At 41.4% G+C, this 19,976-nt stretch overlaps 1 protein-coding gene across 2 annotated transcripts; it reads right to left on the bottom strand.

The window, feature by feature from the left end:
• Window positions 1-1,109: 1,109 nt before the first annotated feature.
• Window positions 1,110-19,844, bottom strand: LOC122771112 (synaptogyrin-1-like). Of its 2 annotated transcripts, none has more exons than XM_044028463.1 (4): window positions 19,339-19,812; window positions 5,733-5,970; window positions 4,377-4,522; window positions 1,110-2,846 (listed from the first exon to the last, which is right to left on the bottom strand). In XM_044028463.1, exons 1-4 carry the CDS (start codon window positions 19,438-19,440, stop codon window positions 2,625-2,627), a joined length of 708 nt encoding a protein of 235 aa, XP_043884398.1. In that variant the 5' UTR covers window positions 19,441-19,812; the 3' UTR covers window positions 1,110-2,624. The 2 variants fall into 2 exon arrangements, with proteins under 2 accessions (XP_043884398.1, XP_043884399.1); XM_044028464.1 differs by lacking the exon at window positions 1,110-2,846 and adding an exon at window positions 3,866-4,249 and having other exon boundaries at window positions 19,339-19,844.
• Between the last annotated feature and the right edge of the window lie 132 nt (window positions 19,845-19,976).

Below are 19,976 nucleotides of genomic sequence, written 5' to 3'. Positions count from 1 at the left end.
CAAAGTGCTCAATTAAGTTTCCTACAGTACTTGAAGGCAGCGTCCATACTTTTTTTTTTTTTTTTGCAGAGAACGTAGATTCATTTCACCGAAAGTCAACAAATATTTGTTCAATTTATTATTAAAGAGATTTATAATGTGTTTTTTTTTTATATACACACCATGATTCACAAAGCGTAAATGAAGGAAAAATAACAACACTTCCGGAGTTTTTCTACGCTGTCTTTCCAATGAATAACAATACCGCCACCCTATGGATTTACTGTGAACTACAAATACAAGCAGCAAAAAGACATCCAATCATGACTGTCGTCACTTCGTAGTTCTGTAATAGAATTTTTTAGTACTGTTTTTCTGATACTGACAAAACTGTTTTTCTGAAAGCAAGTGTATTTACAAAGAAGAAAAAACAGAGCAATTTTAACTTTACCAGTAGTTTCTTTATTTTTTATTATTGGTTAAAATCAAACACATCAAAAACATACATTTGTACACAATCTTATCGTTGAACGTTACCATAACGTTTGAAAAACATATATCACAGAACACACACATGTCTACGGCTACACTGTTGTACAGTATAAAGTATATATGTGCATATATACTTTGATATTTTGGTCACAATTTTTGTTGCTGTATTTTTTTTTCTTTAAATAGTAGGTATTATTATTCCAAAATAAAAACATCTCCTGACCCTGAAAGCAACATAAAGGATGAGGTGTGGACGACCTCACCGTAGATCTTATCACAATAACACTTAAACAGACCATAGATTTTCTTTCTTTCTTTTGTCTTTGCCTTTTTTTTGTTTTTATACAGAACTGGCATAATGCCCTAAAATAAAGCATAATCCTTTGTTTAACACTATAATATACTGAATTATAGATTTACATGTATTTATAGAGAGATAGATATAATTTACTCTTTAAGAAAATGGAGCGTCACGTTCTTCGATGCCTAATATGTAAAATGAATGAAATAAGTTGGGAAAGCAACAATAGATAAATAAACTGGTTTGTTGGTGAAGTAGTTTGACCATCAACTGGAATGCTCTGTTTTACAATGTCAAATGCTTGGTTTTTAACGTGCCGCGGGACCAAAACGAGACAAAATTCAATTTCTGTGACCATGTGTGTGTTGGGTAGACATTTTGCCCTGTGTTCATTGGATTTCGCTTGGCAGTCAGCACTAAGGCAACATTTGAGGAAAGAAAACAAAGGTGGTGGTGGGTGTGGGGGGGTTCTTCGGGAAAACACAGACTTCCACGCAGCAATAAAAGCAAAAAAAAAAACAGGAAGAGAAGACATTTTGTTTTCAACACATACAAACACACTCCCATTTCACAGTCGAGGGGATGAGTTGCCCGTTGTAATGCAATACTGGAATCCTTTAATGCACCTCTAAGGGATTTCGTCAGCAAAAACTTGCGTCTTGTATCAATCAATACGCTCTGGACCTGTGTTTGCATGTGTGTCTGATCGTTTCTCTGACTGACACTGAGGACCTGCATCTGCTGCCCTGTGACCAACACCTGACAGCACCACTTCTTTCTAAACACCTCCCTAAGATCCCTAATCGAAACCCAGTTTCTCCGCCATCCAACAACCTCTTCCCTGACTTCCCCTTCCACCGACTCACACATAAACCTGCGCTTTACTTTTACCCGTCTCTAACCAAACAAATCTGGAAAGCTGCCTGACCTGAATTCTGTTGTTTGCCCTGCATGTTTTAGATGTTTCGCTTGAATCAGGTGTGTAGGAGCTGGGAAACATCTAAAACATGCAGGGCAGTAGGCTCCCTGGGATCAGGATTGGGAACCCCTGGTCTACACTTGGTAAAGGGCATCTGTTAAATGCATAATTCCCTGCATGTAGAAAATAACATATCTGGGTCAAAACTGACACAATACTGCTCTGTTTTAACCCAATGTTAGGCTGTGTTAGCTTCAGAAAACACCACGTTTGTGAGACCAGTTGGTATTATATTGTTAGATATGATGTACCTCGATTTATCTCCTCTAGGGATAACATTGTCCTCCAGAAAGAAATCATCAGATTATGGGTCACTTCAGCCTTATAATCTGAATGTAGCCATATAGTGTCATTTCTTTCTTACCTTAAAGCGGCACAATGTAGGATTTCAACCTTCAAATAATGTCTCTGAGATTATTTTTGATGATACATCAACTAACGACGGGGTGATTGGCACCACTGTCAAAGCCTGTGCAGACCTGCATGGCCCGTATCGGCACGATGTAACTTCTTGTTTCAGGTCTATGTCACAAAAGAACTACATTCTTCTTTAAATGGTTGTTTGTACATTAGAAGTTCACCAGTAACGTTGAGCAAACCTACATTGTGTTTCTTTAAGTAGAACATTGTAAAGATCTCACTTAAACTGACATTGATGTGTACCCTTTGCAGTTTTTAATTGATAGACAAGTTTTTAATGATCCATTTGTAACCGTTTATTGGGTAAATATTAGGTCAAAATAACCAACTGGTGCCGGGTAGACTTCCACATGGTTGACCCAAAGAAACAATAAAAACTGCTCTAAATGAAAAACTTTAGGCAACATCATCCAGAACCTTTCCCAATAGAGATTTATAACCCCTTCCGACATCTCAGTAGTCCTGGCGCTGGTAGCCGCCAGTGCCGTCGAAGGCACCGTCGCTGTTGGCCTGGCCTCCTCCTCCTCCTCCTCCTGGGCTTTCCAGGTCATCCCCACCAAAGGAGGTGTAGGGAGCTCCAGCTGCATCCTGGCTGGGGTCCATGTATTCTTGGGAGAAAAGGGCCGAGTCGGCCCCCAGCTTGTACCTCTGGAAGGCCAGGAAGGACTGGCCCGCCTTGGATAGATAATCAGGGATGGAGGAGGATGGGAAAGCAACAAAAAAAAAAAAAAGGTGCATAGATGTTGATGGAAAAAGTTGAAGTGGAGATGTAGTGTTGTTAAAGCAGGTTGAGAGAAGGGAAAAGAGAAGACAGAGACACAGGGGAACATTGATTAGTCAGTTGGAAAGCACCTGAAGCATATTAGGTAGCCAAAGTGAGTCACTTAGTCAGAGCAGGTTAGTTCTTTAGAAAGCAGTGCAATAATATCGGCTATTTATCATCGTTCAGCTCCAGAGTGAGGGACGGAACTCTATCACTAATCCATTGTGACAGAGCTCGCTGTGTTCAGTAATTATTACCTCTGCTAACAAGGGGATGCTTTCACCATCATCTGGTACCATCATGTATATATATGTAGACATAATGAGAACAGTTTTGATTTGTTCAATCTCCAAAAACTATAAAGAAACAATCAATCTAGTGATTAAACTTCATAATATAATAAAGGCAGGGCATTGCTGTAAATTAATAGTTGGGTATTTTAGTAAAATACTTTCTGTTTTTTTCGCTTTTGACTATATAGCTTTAATGGTATAGTTCAAATTTAGCCTTGTGTAGCATAATGACACGGGGAAATTACGTTTTTTTCAAAGCAGGTCTATAGATCATATCAATCACACAACAAAACTCTGTCTGCCTGTTTGTCCTAAGATCCTGTCATATATACTGTACATGTAGAACCAGAACTCATTGGGTTCATAGCTGTTTTCCAGTTGTTTGGCTAAGCTATGCTATGCTAAGCGTTGCTAACCAGCTTTTCTGGCTTAATATAACAAAGAAATCCTTAACGTTTTATGCAACACACTTAGATAAATCAACAAATACTCTGTGTACACATCCCAATAAATACCAACTGCGGTGTAAACCTTCACATTAATAAACAATCAAGTGGTAGCACATCATGTAAATTGTGACTGTACTCGTTAAAGGGTCATGAATTGGCGGGAAAACCCTGAAATGTAAGAAACAAATATTAATGCACCAAATTTTTTATTTTTCCTATCCAAAAAGAAAAGGCAATTTCATCCACAAAACAGGAATGCAGCAATCAGCCCTCCTGGGTGTCAGTAAAAAAAGTTGGGTTATTACTAAGCAGCATATTACCGGCAAAGGTGCTCAACTGTCCTTCTAACTGCTGGGTTATGAATGCACACTGGTAGTATTTGATGCTATATGGGTGTAATCACAGTGATCAGGTGTCTAGGACCAGCTGTGGAGGTCTGAAGACAACAGGGGGCGACAAGACAGAGCAGAGTCAGACAAAAGGTTGATGAGGCTGTGGGGGAAACAGCTTGATGTATTCCTCTTCAAATGACACATTCTTAAACTTCTCCATAGAGAAGAGAGCCAGGGCGGCCTGTTGGAACAACACCCACACACTTCATGAGTTCACATGTGCACACAACTGCATCCATCTACTGACAGATGTTACACCACCACTCTGGTACAATGTAGACAAATGAGGAGGGGGGAACAAGTCTTACCCAGGTGAAGATGGAGAAGAAGGAGAAGGTGATGGCCGCCCGGGCAGCGTCGCCTCCCTCCCTCAGTGGGTTCTCCTCATGATTGGTCACCTGCCACTGGTTGGCCAGGAAGCAGAATCCCACAAACCACATGAACGCCCAGAAGGCTGGAGACAAAATATCCAGGAATCATGTTAAAATAATGGCAGCAACGTAACAAGTCAACACCAAGAAAACCCCTTCACCTTTGCCTTCAGTTTTAGGGAATTGGGTCATTTACAATGTCTCTAAATTGGGGATTGGTATGAATTGTTAAGCACAGTGAGGTAACATTGATGTTGGGCTACAGGATAGGACAAGATAGAACAAGATATCTGGGACTGGAGACAATTCATTCAAAATAACAAGGGACCAAGGATTGACCCCTGTGGAACACCACATGTAAAATGATTAGGCTTTAACGACATCCCCATCACTAAATTCTCCATTTCTAAGTTTCTACATTTAAAGCCCAATAGAACACCTATGTGCTTACTTACTTACTTACTTTACTAAAAATAATAATGGTAATAATAATATTCAGGATTTATACTCTAATTTAACAGTCATTGTGATGGTTAAATGTCTTGTAACTCCCCCTACCATCATTTAGCGGAAAGCCAGCTTTGCAGATCCATGGCTGCCGGGTACGATTTCTCAGAAACAGGATGTTATTTAAGCACTTAAATGTATTTCAGACATCTACCTGCTTCAGAAGCTGGTCAATTTAGGTTTTAGTGAGTCATTTCTTTTAAATCTTTCGGGAAAACCCTCAGGATTTAGGAGGTTGTTGAGTCAAGTTAAAAGGGGCCGCAAGATGAGAGAGGCGTTAACAAATTCAAACATGTGGCATCACGGAGGAAACAGACACATCTTAGCCAGAAGCACCCAGGTCTGATCGTGAACCAGTTGCTCGCATGCTTCATTAAAGTGCAAAACACAGATGTTGTTGTAGAAAAAGCAAAGCTATAGGAGGAGGTACGAAAGACTGAAGGAGAGTCTTGTCGGGCCTCATTAAATGGCTCGATATTTGAGTGTCTTGTCGCTATTGTGTCTTGAGTTCACTGCAGTAGCAATGCAGTGCTGTCAAAAGAGACACCAAAGCAGTCTCTCATCGCCTTGTTAGCCTTAGAAGACTCCTCCTCTGCTTATTATCCCTCTCACCTTCTTTTGTTGAGATGGTAACCTAATGATGTACTGTCATTCCACACAGACTGAAAAATAGAGTGTATTAGAGGCTTTGGATCAGCGTGACATCCCGTACAGGATTCAGGGAATAGAAATACTCTCATATAACTTCCCCAGGAACAAAGGGTAGGTAAAGATCGTGGGAGTTACCCGACACCCCGATGTCAGCGAGCACAGCCCTCTTGCGGTCTTTGACGCTGCTGATCTGGGGGAAGTAGACGTCCAGAGCCAGGAAGGCCATGCAGCAGAGGAAGGCCATGGAGCCCATGAAGACGCCGTAGTTGCAGGCGTTCTGGTTGCTGTTGAAGATGCAGAACTCCTCCTTTCCACTGGGCCGGTTGATGTAGCCCTCGTTGGCGATGCAGCCGAAGATCACGATGGAGAAGAGCTGTGAGGGAGGAATGAAGGCAGACCATTGTCATTGGTCACCGTAGATTACAGTTAGATTTTGTAGAAAAATAATTCCAGGGCTGCAACTAACTATTACGTTCATCATCTATTAATGTGTTGATTATTTTCTTGATTGATCGATCGTTTCCCAAACCTCCAAACGACGATGTAGACAAACCAAAAGTATTCAGTTTTAATGATTTCTTTGATATATTGAGCAAAAAAAAACAGAAAATAAAGTCTGAGAATTTGATTTAATGACAAAAAAAAATACTAAAATATTTGGAGATTCATCTAGTAATTGACTAATTATTAATTTATCGTTGTAGCTATAGATAATTCACCCTCATCATGTGTATTTATCTTTTGTCAACAGTCGGTGGCGCCAAAACTCCACTCATGTCTCAGCCAGGAGGACATAATTACACGACAGAGAGAAAGTTCAGTGGTAATAGTGACAAAAATGACATTCCAGCCTCATCCGGCTAATTTATCTGAATTTAATGAAGACAAATACGACAATTATGCAATAAAATAATTGAATTAGAACAAATGACTGCGATCAAGGACAATGTAATAAACGTGACAGGCCCAGTTGTCAGTCAAAACAGGGACCTGCTGCTTAAGGCATTTGCACCACCCATGTAATATTCATTAAGGGCGGTGAAAGGTCATTAAATGTAAATAAATAAATATTTTAGTTTTGTAATTAAGTTTTCATTTGCTGGAACGAAACAAAACAAATCCATGGCGTTTAAATGACGTGTTATTTGTTCCTTTATTTGACCTAGTATACCAGGTAATACTCTATGTACATGGCAATATTCAGACATTGTATGTGTAAATATCCAGTGTCAGCCAGTCAGCATACAGGCCCAACATTTAAAAAATTTATTAATTTGTTAATTTTAATTTGTAAATGTATTATTTATTTATGTTGATGGATAATTACGCACTCGGAAACCCAGTATTCAGATTTTTGTATCACATATTCACATAAAAACAATAATAACATACATGGGAATTATTGATCCTGGTCTCGTGTGTCGATCAGAGTCGTGATTTGTGAGGGTTTGGGTGTGGACCTCAGAGGATTCTCAGATTTCTAAGCAGACCCCTGATACTCTTAAGTCTGGGAATGGGTAAATGATAGACATTGTATTGCATTGTTTGTGAATAAATAACAGTTGTTGCTTATGAGTAAGTGACTACTTTCATGTGACCGAGGCTTCTAAAACAACAAGGAGTAAAATCAGGTGTTTTTTTCAATAATTAAAACAAACTTTATAATTTTTCAGCTTCTCAAATGTGAATATTTTCTAGTTTCTTTTCTCCATATAACAAAGAAATCATTAAAACTGAATCATTTTTTCACATTCGAGAACATCGTCATTTCCACGTTTTTCAACATTTTCTGACACTTTACGGACCAAAGAAGAACCGACAGCTGAATCAATTCTGAAAACAATCTTTAGTTGCAGCCATACTCCACCTTGGATGCATGTTTTTATAATAATTCAGCACCTCCTGCTGCAGTCTGATGGTATATTTAGACCGAGGTGGGTGATTTATGAATAAGAAAACACTTCAGCGGCCCTAAATGTCACGTCCAACCCTGCAGGCAAGTATTCTGAATAATCCCTCATGTCTTTTTCAAACACTCTGACCCAGTGTGCCTTCTGGGAGAAAATTATCCTGTGGAAAAAAAAACACCCTGCTGGCTACAATGTAATGTAATATCATCCACAGGTTGGTGCTGCAGTCAGTGACTGTGCCTCGTCCATGTGAGACACTTCACCATCCGCTGGAGATTCTGTCCTTGCAGGTGGTCTGTCTTCAGTGAAAGAGTCAGTGCTAACTTCATAGCGTGTATCTGTCTCTTCTTTATTGCTCTATATTCCCCTCTTTTCATCCTGTGTCCTTTCTTTATCATGCCCTCCTGGAGGAGGGCTACAAAATGGAGTCAATAAAAGGAGCAGGTTTACTAAAGCCCCTTTTCCACCTATGGTCCCAGCTCGTCTCGCCTTGGCAAGTTACAGGTTAGTACTACCTACTCAACGTGGGCGGAGTCAACACTGCACTAAATATTGAGATTTTAGACATTTCCCTGGTAATTCATGGAGATTAACCCATGTTTTTAGGATTGTTGTCCTTTTTTTAACTGATCTACAGTTCGCCATTGTTCGGCTTGATTCTTGTGTCGGACGTCTCCTCCTGTGACGGCACTCTGACCAATCCGTTGCCGGCAGTGTGGTGGCGTCACGCATAGTATCGCCTCAGCTAAAAAAAAGTACCTGGTACCAGGTACTATGCTAGTGGAATAGCAACGTAACCGTGCCGTGCCAAGAAGAGGCGAGGCAAGTCGAGTCAGTGGAAACATGCCATGAGATCCCCTCTTCCTCTCCTCTTCTGAGGTCATATCAACACATACATCCACTGACAGTGTGGGAGTCCACCCTGCAGTGGAGCCGATCACATGACTCCATTCAACTGACAAACCCTCGGACAAACCTCCCGGGAGTTGCTCTATCAGGATAAGGCCGAGGCGGGAGTGTGTTTATGTTTGTTGCGCTCGGATGCTGCGGCGGCGGCAGCGGCGGCGCTGAGTGACGGATTACGAACACGCGAGTGTCGACGCACTTGAGAGAGGGGAGGCTATTAGTGAGCCTTGGGGCTGGTGGAGAGTTTATGCAGCTGCTGTCTTTATTTGTGTGACAAACGACAGCCAGACAAAGGGAAAACACACAACACTGTAGGTTGGTACTTCCACTGACAGCGCCGACGACTACCGGGCCAGGCTGAGACAGAAGCGTCAGTCATGACGACGGCAGCACGGCATGGATTTCCTTCTATATTCACTTCCAAGCCCTTCAGTGTCTTCCCACTGGCTGCTCCACACTTTTTCATTGCTCATAAAGTGAGAGCTCAGCATCGCAGAAGATGCTGGATTGATGCAGACTTTATTTCAAGTCTGGGATTTTGAGATTCAAACCATTCAAGTGTGTGGGGGTGATTTGTTTCTTTTTTCCTCCAAACATTTGATAAAATATAACTGTTTAATTAATGATAACAAAAAACTAACTAGTAACTAGTTATTGAACAACGCCAATGTTCTGTCTCAATGATCTATAGTATATGTCTTGCATTGTAATAAACAATCGGTCAATTCCTATGATTGTTGTGAATCAATACTTCTGTGATAACCCTTTTCCACAGTATGTTGCAGTGGTTAGCAATGTTGCCTCACCACAAGAAGGTTACCGGTTCGCTTCCTGGTTCAACTGAGGGTTCTTTTGTCTCTGTGTTCTGGCCCTGCGATGGACTGCCAACCTGGCCTTTCCCCCTATGTCAGCTGGGATTGGCTCCTCATATGGAGGATAAAGAGCTAGAAAATGGATTGATGGGTGACAGAAGTAGGTTTTTGCACCTCCGCTTTTACACGTCAGTCAGACAACGCAATAAAATGTGTGCATATGGGCTTTCAGAGATTAAGAGATTACCTCAGGTCTTTTGTTTAGTAGACTGTGCTTGCATGTGTGTATTCATGCTCATCTGGTTGGAGGCACTCAGGACAGAGAACCTCCATCCCAAAATGTTAGTGGGCTATAATAAAGACAGTTTTGTAGGGATACCACCTTGTGTTTTTTGTAAGTAGAGAAAAAGGCGAAACCAGACTTAGAAAGTTCCGCTTCAGTGCTAAGAGTTGGAAAACAAAGTGGGAGCTGTATAATGTTTGACTGGCTCAGAGGAAAAGAACCTACATCCTTCCAAGCGTTGTTGCTACTGCAGCGTCTTTACAACAATATTACCACCAGCAATGAGACTTGAAAGTTATTCTCATTATTAATAACTTATTAACTTGTATTAGTCCGCAATAACACATTTAGAATCCATGCTTTTAGATTTGTTTCCCCTGAGTCAAGATCTTTATCCACTGAAACACGTGTTGACATTTAAAGTCTGTGTCTTGACGATCAACTGGAACACCAGCACACAGCCTTTATGTTCTCCTTTGTCTTCCCTCCGTCTTCTTCTTCTTCTTACGTTAACCACTCCTCTCTCCACAGGCAGGTAGTAACACCTGCACTCTTTTTCATTAATGTGGGAGATGATGAAGAGATGGAGGGATGGCGGAGGGGATGAGCAGAGCAAAGTGTTGGGGGCAGAAGGGGAATGGAGGCGGTGCTATTTTTAAACCGCCTGCATCATCGCCTGCTCTTTCGTTCCCTCTCTCCCTCCCCTCGTCTTCTCCCATCTCCCCTCATTACCGGCCCTGCCTCTGCCCACGAGTGTTCTTGAGAAAAATGAGTGTACTCTGACACTACACACACACACACACACACAGAGTCATCCTCATACAGCTAAAGCACATGAACACACCCATACTTGGTCGACTGCTTCGCAGTGCAAGGCTCGCTTCAAGATTCAGGTCAGAAAACACAGTGTCTCACACCCACAACGGTCAATCACATGATGTGGGAGGGCTGTCAGGACGTTCTGCCGGCTCACAACAGTCATATAATGAAGCAATGCTAAACACACAAACAGTGCACTGAAAGGAAAAGTGGCCTGAGGGTTTATAGCTAATAATCCTTCCTCTTTCGAAAACACTCCGATTTTCTTATTTAATTTCATACATGTACTTCTGTTATATAGACCGCATATAAAAATTGGATGGTGTCTTCAATTTGCCAGTTGAGGATTTTTAATGAAAATAATGAATAACCACAAGGAGGCGACTCCAATAGTTGCAAACATAGATAACTCATAAGGAATGGGTGTAGGTGTTCCGATTTGCTGGTTTAAGCTAAACAGCAAGTTAAGATATATTCAATAGCCACCTGGGGGAGACTATGCTGTTTGCAATGAGAACTTGAGCTTGCTTCTCACTTGTCAACATTTAGAGGGAAATAGATACATCTACATTTAAGCAATAAGCAGACGCTTTAATCCAAAGCGGCTTACAAAAGAGGAATAAGCTACACAGAAGATGCTCTCGGAAGAGCTGGGTCTTCAAGAGCTGCAAGGAACACCCCTTGTTCTGGTAACGCTCGGTAGGTCATTCCACCAGCGTGAAACGACACACAAAAAGAGTCTGGATTGTCTTGTGCGGGGTGTTGGCACCGCCAGACGCTAATCGTTTGATGAGCGGTGTAGTCGAGGGGTAACATAAGCCTTTATGAGAGCATTTAAGTGGGTGGGGGCAGACCCATGGAGCACTGTGTAGGCTAGCATCAGTGATTTGAATTTGATGCAGGCGGCTAAGGGTAGCTAGTGGCCGCCGCGTTCTGGACCTTCTGTGATGGTTTCACAGCACAGGTCGGGAGGCCTGTTAGCAGGGCATTGCAATAGTTGAGGCGGGAGATGGCCAAAGCCTGTACTAGGAGTTGGGTAACCTGTTGGGTTAGGTAAAGCAGGTTTACCTGTCTCTTAGCAGTAAGAGAAAGCTAGTGAAAACCCATCTGCCACACCTGTGCCATCCTGCCAAAGAAGGGACAATCTTCAGACATGGTAACAGCAGATGTACATGTAGACATGTGTCCCTCACTGAGTTGAATTTGGATCCACAAGGCACACTGGTAGATTCTGCAACAAGGACAGCAGGACCTGCAGGGTGACTAGTTTTAAGTGGTGTGACATACTTTGGTTTTGTGATTCTCCCCTGAGAAACTCTACTGGGAAATAAACTCACCGCTGGGGACTCTCTCCCTCTACGGTCTGTGCCTCTAATTTCCCATCACTCTGTCTTTTTCTCCGCTTGCTTCGGTCACACAAACACCACGCACACAAACATCTGCACTTGAAATAAGGATTGGTTTTGCCATGACCTAGTTCATTAGGTTTGAGAGCAAACAACGTCTTCACGGTCAGAATGATTGCTGTCACAAGGCATGGGGTGCAGATTGAATTACTGCAGTTTTTTTTTCCTGCAGCTGACAGTGGAAATCCAGTCGGGTTTGTGATGGCTCGAGGAGGAACAGGATGCTGGTCCTTCAAATGCACATCAGTGGAATATATATTGTGCATAGGTGCAACAGTCCTTGATCAAGAATCAAGAAAAATACCAAAGCACACACAGAAAACTGGTGAACTCTTAAACCCATTGCACTTAAACATTCCTCACTTGCTTATCAGAGCCATGAAAAGTGAGGCATGTGATATGTTTCACTTATGAGCCGGCTTCACACTCCCCCCACTCTGTCGGTACATATGACTTCTTTGGGTGTGTGTGTGTGTGTGTGTGTGTGTGTGTGTTCACCCCTCACCCTGGGATCTGCAGACAGATCACAAGGTTTCCAGAGGTGATGAAAGCCAGCACTGTGATGAACACCACACGGGTTTCTGATCTTGTGATCGTCAGAGGGTCGCTTTAAAAAATTCCACGTTGAAAAAAGCCAATTGCCAGAATCGTGTTGCGTTTGTGTGAAACTCTGTTCATCCATGTGTACAAATATATGGTTTGTCTCTGGGTTGGGACCCACAGATGAGTCGCAAGCGATTTTTCAATGGGTCCCCAAATTAATTTGCAGAATTTTGCCAAGCTGTCGGTCAAGATTTATGCATTTGTGTTTTAAATGAGGATTTATATTTGGATTTGGGTCATGTTTGCCATCAAAAATGGGTCCCCATGGAGAAAGCTTGGGAAACACTGTACTGTGCTCTACACCAAATGACCTGAGGCCACATGAGCTTCAAGTTTGGTCAGGGGGGGCCCGGTTGGGGGAACCAATAACGTACAATCGTGAATGTTGCTTCAGGTAGTTGTCTGCTTTGCCTAACTTGTTGCGACACACCTGAAAACTCATGCACAGCAAACAGCCACTATACTGTAGGTAAGTCAAAATCATATCAATCACTCCAGTCTGGCTCTTTGTGAATGATTAAGTTCGACTGTTGAATTGTCTGTAAAGACTTTTGGATCCATTGAAAAGATCAAGACAATTGAGCCGGGTCTCATATCACCCCAGTATTCACGCAGCCACTGATCACATACATACACTCACTGCCAATTGTCCTACGTAGGTGACTGCATCCTTTATCAGAGAGCATTCACAACTCCACAATAGAGACATTTCCAACAGTGGAATCTTTGAGGGATGGCTTGTATGTGTGTAGCTACTGACGCTTGTATAACCTAGAGCAAGGGTCCATGGTTACCTTCTTCCTTGTTGTCTCTTCTGACAACAAGCGTGCTCCACAAATTAGCAAATGGGAGCGGACGAGTGACAGCACTGATGTCAAAAGCAGACACGAAAAATATGACACGGGACAAACAACCTTCGAGTCAAAGAGGGAGAGAGAGGGATAGAGAATGACTGGTGAGACAGAGAAAAGTGATGTTCAATATAAGTCACCAGTGAGTTAACTGGACTTCTTAATAATACAAGACCACACTGTGTCTATGTGTGTGTCTGCTGCGACTGGGGATACCTGATTGCTACTGTCACCATGGCAGCAGCTGCTCATGTAATAAGTGCGAGAGAGAGAGAGAAAGAGAGAGATCTTGATCTTTTCGAATAATACATTTCAAGGAGAGACATTGCAGCACCAAGGGTATTAAAATAGTGACCTTGAAAACAGAAATGACAATAATACGGTGTCCCTGTTGCTGTGTGTGCAGGCCAATCAGTGGAAAGTGGAAAGTGATTGAGTTTCAGGGGTTAATCTAGGCTAGACTTTCTTAAATATTTAGTGCAGATGTATAGATACTGTAAAGATGCCTGACATACAGCATAAGGGATGTGCTCACAACCAGAGCATGTGAGTAAGAAAAGAAAAGAGTCAGTCAGTTTCCTCTGTGGTCAGGGTGCAATGGATTTTTTAAAGGCTGATAGATAATGATAGTTTGAAGCATCATAAAGCTAATTTACTGGCAAATAGCCAAGGGAAACAATCAATGTCATAATACGGTAACACTTTGTTTTTGTTGACTATTTGTAATCAACAGGTATTCAGCATCATATTCAGTAAGAGTATGTGTGGGCCCTCATCCTCTTCCTCATCCATCCTCCTCATCACACATGCTTCAGACGTGACAACTGTGTCGGCAAAATTGGAGCGAGATAGAGATAATGTACCGCTCCACCACGGTCTGGCCCAAATCATTCACTCCCGCTCACATACCCCGACGACCACAAGCACACAAAAGCTGCATGAGGCTGAAAATAGCAGGCAAACTACGTCTGAATTCTGACATGTAGGCCCGAACACACTTTTACTCTACTCTGTGTGTGTGTGTGTGTTTGTGTTTCACATGAAGATGACAGAATGTGCCCCCACTGCAATCTGTGTGTTTGTGTTGCTCATATCAAATAGTTACATTCCAGCGACAAACTCTCCCGACCCCTTAAATGCTAATCACCATCATCACAGCTGACTTTAATACGGTGACCTACATTACTTGTATAAGAGCATTTAAGTGGGAGAGAAAATAGCAGCGTTTTTCTTCAGCAGTTCGCAGGAAGATCTCATGACTTGAAGAGTGCAGACGAATCTTCTTCTCACTATGCACATGCACCGTAGAGGTGGTTGTTTCAGACTGAAGCCAATCAGAAAGTGTGTGATTTAACATTTTAACATCTCTTTTTGCATTACAGCAGAGACAACTTTGGAGGGCACGCAGACACGCTGGTTTCCAAAAGTAAAATTTAGGGCTGCAATAATACTGAAGGAATCCTTCCTTTTATCCTTAAATCACATTCTGTGATTTTAATTTTCATTGAAATGTAATTATTTTCTGGTTTCTCAGCTAAAGTATAGTATAGTATAGTATAGTATAGTATAATATAATATAGCATAGTGCAATATAGTATAGTATAGTACAGTATAATATAATATAATATAATATAGTATAGTATAGTATAGTATAGTATAATATAATATAATATAATATAGTATAGTATAGTATAGTATAGTATAATATAGTACAGTATAGTACAATATAGTATAGTATATTATAGTATGGTATAGTACAGTATAGTATAGTATAATATAGTATAGTGTAATATAGTATAGTATAATATAGTATAGTATAGTATAATGTAGTATAGTATAGTATAGTATAATATAGTATAGTATATTATAGTATAGTATAGTATAATGTAGTATAGCATAGTATAAAATAGTATAGTATAGTGTAATATGGTATAGTATAGTATAGTATAGTATAGTATAATATAGTATAGTGCAGTATAATATAGTACAGTATAGTATAGTATATTATAGTACAGTATAGTATAGTATAGTATAATATAATATAGTACAGTATAGTATAGTATAGTGTAGTATAATATAGTATAGTATAGTATAGTATAATACATTATAATATAGTATAGTATAGTGTAGTGTAGTATAGTATAATATAGTATAGTATAGTATAGTATAGTATAGTGTAGTATAGTATAGTATAGTATAGCATAATATAATGACAAACACCGCTTTCTGACGGAACAAAGAACAACTGATTGGTTGAGAAAACAATCACAACACACACACACATATGCAAACCTTTCTTCAACCTCACTTCACCACAACTGCTCCAGTCAAACCTACACGAGTGACTTTAAATAACCTTTCTACTTCAGACATAATATTGTCCGAGGGCGATTCCCTAGCACATGAGAGCAAGTGAGAGTAATGCAGGGTTGTTATTTGGCGATATGTTGTCGTCCTTCCTTGTACAACACGACAATCGATACGTCGGAGCAAAATAAGTTCACAGAGGGATAATGGTGGAGAAAGCTACGTTAAGAGATGCTCCATCCACGTTCACGACATAGACTTTCCGCACGTTGTTCCCTATGTCGTGAATAAATAGAGAAATCCTGCACTTTTAACTTTCCACGGACGTTTTATTTTCTTGAGTAAGACAGTTAGATAATCCGTTGTCTTGCAAAATATCAATTATCAGAGAATGATATTGGTATTGTGGACCATGTATCGCGTATTGTATCATGTCGTGAGTTACCCTGTGATTCACACCCCTAATAGTATCACACCTAAAGTTCAATCTCCCCATCTGTTACTATTGTCCCTGTTATGCTCTCCTCTGTGTAACACACACATGCACACACACATGTTCATTATCACTTCGACCTACAGCCCTCCCTCAGAGGAAGTGGTAGCTGGAGAGTGAGAACCTTCCACCACCATTCAGAAACTATTATCTCTCTCTCTCTCTCTCTCTCTCTTTCCAAGAATGACCATGAAATAATGTCTGTCTCTCCCTTTCTAACACACACACACATATAGAGGGAAAGCAAGAGAGAGCAGAGTATTAGCGCCATCACACAAAACATCACAACTCGGGCTGTGGCTGTTACTATGGAGACATGTTGTTGCTCTGGTGACACCAAAAGGGCAGAGCATCTGACAAGGGCCCATAAAGACTCATACATACCTGTAAGTGTGTGTGTGGTCACTTTTCAGAGGGTATATTCCTATAAAAGTCTGATTTAGTATAAAATGAAAAACCTGTGATGTTTGCGGCGACAGGCAAAACATAAACGCTGACTCATCAAGGAAGAGGACTTAATATTTGATGGTCTCGGATTAAGAACTGTTTAACCCAAAAACAGTACGTTCATTTCTCTAAATCCATGGTTCTTAAACTGCGGTGCGTGTCCCATCAGTGGTGCACGAGCTTCCTCTGGTGGTACTTGGAGGAGCTGAGGATTTGTTGGCACCATGGCACCAATCGGATTGAGCTACTCCAGATCACGTCACGCACTTGCCAGTGGGCAGACTCTGCTCAAAAGCTCAAGTTGGAGTCATACCAACTGCAGGTGCTTGGTCCCAGCTGTGGAGCCTCTGCTTGTCATGCAAAAGTATCCCTGGAAAGTGGTCCGGACACAAACTAGCCAGGTTGTGTCCGGCTCCAGAGGACGTTGTGAAACCCCAGACTTTTCCACAAGAGATAGAGTGGAACAATGCGTCTGATATTAGCCACGGTTGAGAGTGAAAAGGTTACTTCTGTCTTCTCTTGCAGCCAAAATACACCGACCTCCGGCATTTGCGTCATCGGTGATGCAAAACTCTGTGTGTTCCAGGAACATCTGTGTTCTCTGAGCACGTGTTCTCATCCATGGGTAATATTGGGATATTGACAGTTGCATGCAATCCCGACTCATGTATATGTATAGTTAAAAGCTGTCGGAGCGTTCTCCTGTTGTCAGTGATTTCCCGTTCAGGGAGTGTACTATATTCAATCCTACTAATGCAAGCAGCACTGTTAATTAAGAAAACAATTATTAAAGAGGTTGATAAAGTAGGAACAAATTACGGGTGATTATCACACGAGATGTTTGTTCCTCCAACAGAATAACATAACGTCAGGAGTCAGGAATCTACCTCCAGCTCATGACTATGAAGTCTTTCATGGTTCATCGACTGACCACATGACTTGTTCTAAGAACAGCTACAGAGCGGGGGGGGTGGGTTGAACACATTCACTCACTGTCTGCGTCGCTTCTTTCTGTGGTTATGATTTGAATGAGGCAGTGCAGTTTTTTGAGGTTTTGATATCACGTCCAGTACTTGTCATACTTTGCATTACAGCGTCATTTTTTTACTGATTTTACTGAAGCTTACTACAAACGCCGTCTTTACCGCCAAATAGTAAATGTTTTTTTCATTAGCAATGACTTTAAACACAGTGTCAAAGACCTTCCTGGCCATGTTTTTTACCATTATGGGATGCCAGTAAGGCTTCCCAGTTTAACCAGTGTGGTTACGTGAATCCACCGGCCTCTTAATCTGCTCTGGGTGTTATTTGGGGACACGCACACACATGCACAGACACAGATAATCCCAGCTGTACGATTTTCTGTTAAGTTGGGGAACGTTAAGTCCAATTTTCCTTTTGATATTTAACAATTTGAGTTATAGAATAAGGTTTTTAGCAGGATTAACATTGACTAAAATATGCACACACCATGTGACTACGGTGTACACAGAGGTGATCACATCATGAATCACCATTAGATTTGAATTAAAACGTTAACATTACTTCACATATTTGTGACATTTGAGAAGACAGAAGTAAAAATGTGTGAATTTGATCTGATTTCTTGTCATAAATTCACTTCATCGTCTGCAGATAAACAGAAAACTAGCTTATTTTATTTTGACAAACGCTTTATTTATTTATCATTATTTATTTGGGGATGTATATGAATGAAAGAGGAGAAAAGTTTATTTGTTTATTAATCACCGACCACAGCTGTTTCTTCTTTTTGAGGCGTTATTAATAAATGATGAAATGATTTGCTGTGACATCCTTTGTTTGTGTCTATTATGTCTATTATGAAGCTCATTTGTGGATAATTAAAACATAGACAGTTATTTATTAGGGCCACGGCTGGGTAATAATTCAATAATCACAGCACAAATGTTAAATATATATATCCTGTAAGTGTTTGCAGTTTTGTGTCCATAATTTAACAGTTAAAAAGTTTGACTCAGGAGTATTAATGTATCTTTAATAATCTGAAATGTATTGTGATCATAACAGATATGGACATCTACTGACTTGAAAACCTATATCCGGTTATAAATTGGGATAAGTCGATACATAAGTATAGGTATTGATCCACTCCTGGTCAAAATCCCTTCACACATGAAATCTGATATAATCCAAAGACCCTAGATTTCACTAGAGCAGAGATTGTAAAAATGTGGGCTGTCCACACAGAATATCTGTTACACAGTTGGACCATTGTGGAAATGTGTCGTCAGGGCCAGGTCTACGTGTCTCCTAGGGTTCCACCAATTTTTCGCACGAACCGCACGCAGATGAACGTGATTGTGCGGGCCAATATGGCGGCTGCGCATGCTCGCTTTAACAAAACACTTTCCAGTCCAGTTGGTGGCATGCCCTTGTTTTGGTCAAATGAGACAAAAGAAGAAGACGGTAGCCATGGAAACTTGGAGGTTGATGTGATGTGAGATGAACAGCTTGGACGTTTAAAACAGCGTAAAAGCAACGGTATTATCGCCGATATTAGCTACAGTAGAAACTATCAGACAGAAAAAAGTGTTTTCCTTTAGTTGTTACTTAGGGCCCTTCTGATGGGGCCCCTCTCTATGGGCCTCCATCAGTTCACTGTGTAAAAACACTATAAAGCAGCAGAAAAGCACACAAAGAGTGTTTACAAGCATAAAACACATTAAATTACGTTCTCAAATGAGTTGTGTGTAGTTTCAGGACACAAACCCATTTCATTTGTAGAATTTCTAATTCCTTGTTATGATATGGAGCCTGTAAGGGCCCTTGACGGATAATTCCACACACTGTATGCAGTCAGTAATAATATTTGACTTGCAATATTGGTCATTTGTGTGTCACTGCACTGGAGGAGTCACTCACCCAAGACACTATGCGGAGAATGGTCTGAGGCTGCTGGAAGAAGGTGACGGGGTCGAAGGCTCCACCGGCTTTCCCGGCCCCGTATGCCTGCATCCCCTCCATGGTCCTCCTCCTTCTCCTCTCTGGTCCTCCTCTCCTATCCTCTCCTCTCTGCTGCTGCTGTGGCTGCTGTTGAGGCACAGGCTCCGGATCTGCCTCCTCCTGCTGCTGCTGCTGCTGCACCGATGGATGTCTCTGTAGGCTAGTCTCCCTCCTGGTTCTGCTGGTTTCAATTTAACCTCCAAATCCCCTCTCGTCCTCTTCGCGGTCCGGGCCGAGGAAGCAGCTCGACAGTGTTTTGGTGATGCCTTCTCCAGCGCAGTAGCCGGCTGTGGCGAACACGTGAACGCGCCTCTGTTGTCACGCCTCAGAGTGAGAGATTTACACACACACACACACAGGAAAAAACACGGAGCGGGGGCGCGCACGCTTAAATAGAGGGCACGCGCTTGTATATGGACGTAGTCACGCGCTTGACAAAGAGCAGGCAAGGAAAAATCACTAAAATAAACTGCAAAAAAACATGATTTTATTTCTAAAAAGGCATACTAGCGACAAGGTGGGTCTGAAACCACCGTAATAATCGGATTACACGTTCA

Source organism: Solea senegalensis, linkage group LG6 (genome assembly GCF_019176455.1).
Source record: "Solea senegalensis isolate Sse05_10M linkage group LG6, IFAPA_SoseM_1, whole genome shotgun sequence".
NCBI lineage: Eukaryota > Metazoa > Chordata > Actinopteri > Pleuronectiformes > Soleidae > Solea > Solea senegalensis.
This window is presented reverse-complemented; position numbering and strand designations above follow the sequence as displayed.

Excerpts from the sequence above, each read along its gene's own strand:
- LOC122771112 (XM_044028463.1), bottom strand. The coding sequence starts at position 19,440 with ATGGAGGGGATGCAGGCATACGGGGCCGGGAAAGCCGGTGGAGCCTTC. Across the intron at positions 5,971-19,338 it reads TTCTCCGCATAGTGTCTTGG|CTCTTCTCCATCGTGATCTT; the intron begins GTGAGTGACTCC and ends CCTCCCTCACAG. Across the intron at positions 4,523-5,732 it reads CGCTGACATCGGGGTGTCGG|CCTTCTGGGCGTTCATGTGG; the intron begins GTAACTCCCACG and ends TTTTGTCTCCAG.